Genomic DNA, 5697 nt, shown 5'->3' with positions numbered 1-5697 from the left:
AGTAGGAAACACTTCGAAATTATGGAATAGAAGAATACAGGAGCAAATAATAATACCATCGAATAGCAACGCATTGCAGAGTAAACACATATGCAACAGTTACAGGTTGTTTCTGATGCATATATACTTGATATAACATGGATATAAATAATTACCATAATATGCTATATAATATTTTACCAAATTGCAAAAGTTGTGCTTTATTTATACTTGACATAAGTTTACCTGTTGGCAATCATGTACTTTGTGGAAGCTGTCGGCGTATTTTTGAATAATGTGAAATTTTCATTAAAACAATGTACAATTGTAAAGCATTTTCCATGTAATATGGCATGAGAAAGACTATCACACGAAACTGCGTGAATTAAGTTAATCTTTGTTCGCATTTGAATGAAAACTCGAGTTTTCTCGCAAACTCTGTGGGACATTTAAAGTTTAATGATTTACCAATATTGTTCGATTCAAATGTGAAAATCAATCAGGTTTCAAGGGTAAAATAGATTTTAAAAGAGTAATATTCTTATCTGTTCGAAAGTACTTGGCGTACAGTGCAGAAAAAAATTGGGAATACAAGACGGTTCATAATTTTGATTTAAGCATCATTGGATTCGCTGTCGAAGTACTATGATATTCATGTAACATTGTTCACATGTGAACCAAACAAGCGTTATAAGTTTTTGACTCGAGATTTAACAAAGAGCTTTCACGAAGAATCTGAACCGAGAAAGTGTGATTATTCAGCGTCAACATGTCGCTGGAGCAATAAATACAACAATATATCACAAATAACCACACACGCGATGTAACAGCTGAAAATATATCAGGATTCATTGAAGTGGTCGCGCCCACAGAAACCAACAAAATTGCTGGTTTATACCCATTGATCTGGACTAATTCCATTAATAGTTTCCAAATGTACCGGTTCTACTCAAGGCCCCCACGTTGTACATTTCCTATTATCCGACCTTTGCCAAAGCTTCCGAGTACCAGACTCCTGCAAGTACCCAGTCTAACCCATTTCAAAAAACTTTCCCTCTCGAAAAAGCAGACTTCCATAGCCGCCACATTTTTAAAGTACAAGCACAGACAATAACAGTCCCTTGAAAGTTGTGTATTATAAACAAAACATTTGCACATTATTACATGGTTATAGCGAGCTTTTACATGGAAATAAGCATCCCTGCTAGCTTCAATTAATGTTATATCTGCACCTTCATTCAAGTTCAGGAACTGATGACGTTATTACTAAGCTTTGGATGGTTGAATTAGTTGACGTGTTGCTAGATGCGAAATTGTTGGTTTCCAAAATATTTGAGATCTTGGATTTTGCTAATGCAAACTGCTATAATGATTAATCATCATTTACAAAACGCAACCACGATTTTGGAGAAATAGCATAGTATGGATTAAAGTGGGTATCTATCAAGCAAAAAATGAAGCATCTGCCAACTAGCATACAATAGCTCTGTTGACTTGTGTTGATATTTCAAGCAACTTCATTGTATTAACAATATCATATTGAACAAGTCGTCACTGTTTTATAATACTGCACTTACTGAATTCAAAAGTGCACTACCAAGACAGCAGAGGATATTCCCATATCTTGAACAAGGAGATCGTTTTGCAAAGTATGCCTGCAATGCCAGAGTATGCACTACAGCCGTGCATTTTGACTGAGTGTGCAGCTTATGCCATTAATCTACCACTTTTGAATGTTATTAAGTGTTTTGGAAAAGGTCTATATTTAATCACATGGTGAACCAACGCCTCCATTAAGTTCAGGTTTGGAGCAGCAAACCATTTTTTTACTGTTCTGTATGCATATTCACTCATTCGCTTGTGGATGCTGAATTGTGTGCTTCCATTTGAGACGGATCCATCATTCCACTGCCAGGAACCATCATTGGTTGTCCTCCACCTGATTGTTGTTGCTGGAGTTGCATGTGTTGTTGCATTTGTAACCATTCTTGTTGCTCCTGTTCTAACTGCTCTTGTCTAGCCTGTGATCATAAATACAATACATATATGAAACTATGGAGGTAGATACACTAAAATCAGCGATGGCCAAAACCCAATAATCCTACTATTCCAAATTTCGAATATATTCTGAACTGGGCCATATTTGAAAAAAGTAAATATTTATGTCAATGTATATTCGATAAATTTACTTTGGAAAGAAAGTTTCACATTAACAGTGGTTTGATTTATATTTATCTACTTCTCAAAGTTTCTAGAAAATAAATGACACTTTTAGAGCCTACTGAGACACTCCAAATGAAAATATTCTCAATTATTTTTTAAACCAAGAATTTGAATTATCTGGTATAATTAATTTTGATTCAATCTAAATATCCAATTAGTATTCAACACCCCCTGACTAATAGAAAATTCATCGTTAAAGATTATATAGAGCAAAGGTGCACAACCTGCGGCCGGCTTGAAAAAAAATGCGGCCGTCCACATACAAAATCCTATAAACAAAAACAAAAAAAAGTTCAAAATATAGGATTTGGCAACATGCAAGACCAAGGGAGTCATTAAATTGCTACAATGCTTTGCAAACTTTTATAGAATAAATTCAATAAAAAAAATTTGACATTTTATTATACTGGGCGACCGCCCCTGCCCGACTCATATATATCTGCTCAAGAATAGGTCCACCGAAAAGAAAAATACGATTAAAATGCGAATATTATTCTTCCAAGTAGTCCTACATACTTTGTAATTGGGCATACTGCACCTGGCATGGGTCAAACACGCAGTTGTGATGTCATAAGAGCAATAAATTTCACCCGCCTTCGGCACGCTCATAAACCCCCTGGAGGCCGTATTGGATACAAATGAATGCAATGTGGCCGCCAATAGCACAAAGGTTGTACACCCCTGATATAGAGAATACTGGAACAACATAGCATACATATGTAAGGTAAGGTACATGTTCTGACTCACATATTCCATTTAACTTTTATGTCAATAACAAGTATCAGATAGAAAAAATTCATTGCCAGGCGTGATTACTACAAATTGAAGACTAAATGAGATACAAATTAAATAGTGACATTTATAGATGTCAAAGTCTGATCATCTCTAATCATTCAACAATTTGGTCATTGATAAAAAAGAGAAAAATAGGCGATCAACCAAACAAAATACCGATAAAAACAAAACTAAAATATACTGTCTAGGAAAACGCCTCTACCTTGGCAAACAATTCTTGCTGTTGACGCAACAGTTCTTCCTCTGGTATTCCCAAATTTTCTAGTCGACTGCTCCCTCTTCTTTTCTTTAAAGCCACGTGTTTGCATTCTTCTAAAACTTCTTTACATTCTTGTGTGTATGAACCAAAGCCCAAAGTGTTCAATGCTGAAAATAAAATTTCAATAAAATCCCATAAGAATTTTGCATACATATAAATTCAAACTCCTGCACTGAAACTATTCTCTAAAATAAATGAACGTAACGATAATAAAAAAAGCAAGAATTCAATTGATATTTTGCGCTATATTCAAAGAGTGGCTTGTCCATGGTTACTTGTATACTAGCATAATAATTATATAGTGTCCACGAAGTCTTAAAAAAATTAAAATCGCAAAAGGGAATGGGTAACATATATTGTTTCGTCCCCCAAAGATTAGTATTAAATGAAGTTAAAATACTTAAATAATTACTGATTAAAAAACAATAAACAATAATTGAAATTATAAAAAGACTTTATGGACACCCTGTATTACAAGCATAAAGCCCGACTGGAGAGAATCTCATCGTGCTTAATCATGTGTGCTATGAGTGACGGAAGTAAAATGAATTCTTATCTATATATTGCAAAGTCTCTTACACCTTTTGAGTAGTAATCTCGTAAGTGACCATGTTTCAAGTCAATAATATATAAAAAAGTTATTGTAACTCCACTGCTGACACAATCACAGATTAGAACATGAATTCACTATCAGAAGGAAATTGATGAATTGTATGCAAAAATATTTCAAAGCTAATATTAGTGATTACCCTGCAATACATGTTCAGGCATAATTGTTTTTTTCGCATTCTTGTTGCACATTTCATTAGCTTCTGATGATAACAAGTGAATGAACTCATTGCAACATTGAACAATTAGTTCCCTTGATTCATTAGAGACACGAACCTACAAATAATATGGAAAATTAATAATTTTATTTGAAGATTTTAAACAAATTTTCTGCAATGCAATTGACGTTTCACTGTTAACATTTTTTGTCAAGAAAATCTACTTTCTTTTACAAATATATGATGGGTATGCCAAAAATAATATTATTTCTGATACTACTATCATACCTCATTGCTCGATAAAAAAATATCTGTTAAAAGCTTTTAATGTTTATACAAATCTTCCTATTTTATGTAACTAAGCTAGAACTAGTAACTTCATAACTTTTTGGTGTTATTACGTATTACGGTAGATTGCAGTTGTGTGTTTATAATAGGAATTGAAATCACAGAACCATCTAGGTGAACTTCTTAAATAAACAATATTCAAAAAAGATTATCAACATATGGGATGTAGGTAGGGTACGGTACCGGTACCTGTGGTAAAGTTTCTTTGATCAATTTGTTGACAGCTGCGCGAGGAAGATTAAGTTCATCATCATCTGCCATCCCACAGTAACGTTAGCGCTTGCTGCCCGATACAACAGAAGTCTTTCAAGTTTCCTTGGTAAAATCACCAAATCATGAATTCAAGTTTTAAGAATAAGTTAGATCTAACCATAACCTAGCGCGATATGCTGATAGCCTGAAACAACGGCTGGCACTAACTTGCCTGATGTTAAACTAGTTCATGGACGCCATCTTGTGCCATATTTGGGAAACGCGAAACAATGGAGTCTTACGGGAAATTTTCGTCGTGTTGTTGTACCGAATCGAATAAGTCCGCTGTTATAAGGGCTAGAATGAAACTGAAGGGTGGATTTTGAACTTTAAGATATATACTATCTAAATATATAACGCAATTAGGAATGAAAAACTATCTAATGCGTTAAATATGACCACAAACACAGCGTAAAACCATTATTGGTCATTTTTTCAAAGATTTTATAGTGATACGCCAATTTGAGGCTGTAAAATGTCTCCGCAACAATCCTACAATGTCATTTGTTTTTCTAGCCCAGCTTGGAGCTGAGCAGTAGGGCATTATGGAGCTTATGACGTCACAGAGCTTTCATCTGTGACGTCATAAGGAACGTCATTGTCAAATGGTTAATTATGACGATTAGAGTGGTCAATTTACTTCGGAAGCAACTCGGTACCGGTATACTTGTCTTCAAAGACAATTTAATGTACTATAAATGTAATTTGGCCAACATGAAAGGATATAAGCATGTACGGCTAAGATTCTAATTCAAAATTTTTCTACCTAAAATATTAGTGAAAATAATGGATATGTTTCAATAATTGTGTTGGAACTTTTCATAAGGCGCTGTGTTAAATTACCGAGAACAATAGGCACAAGATGGAGTCCATTGTCTGAGCAGAGCGAGCGTTGCCTCGCTTATATTATATATACGCTTTAGCCTGAACCAACGACTAACGGCCTGAACTAAACAGGCAGATAGATGGAAACGCTTGGTGTTTTTCCACGACCTTCGAACCTAGATTAACTTTTCCTGTCTGTCCTCGATCAGTTCCGCTTCAAATTTTGCGATCCCTACCTGATATAAATTC

General features: G+C 34.7%; 1 protein-coding gene across 1 annotated transcript; it reads right to left on the bottom strand.

Annotated features, from left to right (window-relative positions):
- Nucleotides 1-1096: 1096 nt before the first annotated feature.
- On the bottom strand, nt 1097-4811 carry LOC120344023 (protein Dr1-like). Its single transcript, XM_078109822.1, has 4 exons — nt 4561-4811; nt 4006-4141; nt 3200-3363; nt 1097-2000 (listed from the first exon to the last, which is right to left on the bottom strand). Exons 1-4 carry the CDS (start codon nt 4630-4632, stop codon nt 1830-1832), a joined length of 543 nt encoding a protein of 180 aa, XP_077965948.1. The 5' UTR covers nt 4633-4811; the 3' UTR covers nt 1097-1829.
- Nucleotides 4812-5697: the final 886 nt, after the last annotated feature.

This window comes from Styela clava, unplaced genomic scaffold (assembly GCF_964204865.1).
Source record: "Styela clava unplaced genomic scaffold, kaStyClav1.hap1.2 HAP1_SCAFFOLD_319, whole genome shotgun sequence".
NCBI lineage: Eukaryota > Metazoa > Chordata > Ascidiacea > Stolidobranchia > Styelidae > Styela > Styela clava.
This window is presented reverse-complemented; position numbering and strand designations above follow the sequence as displayed.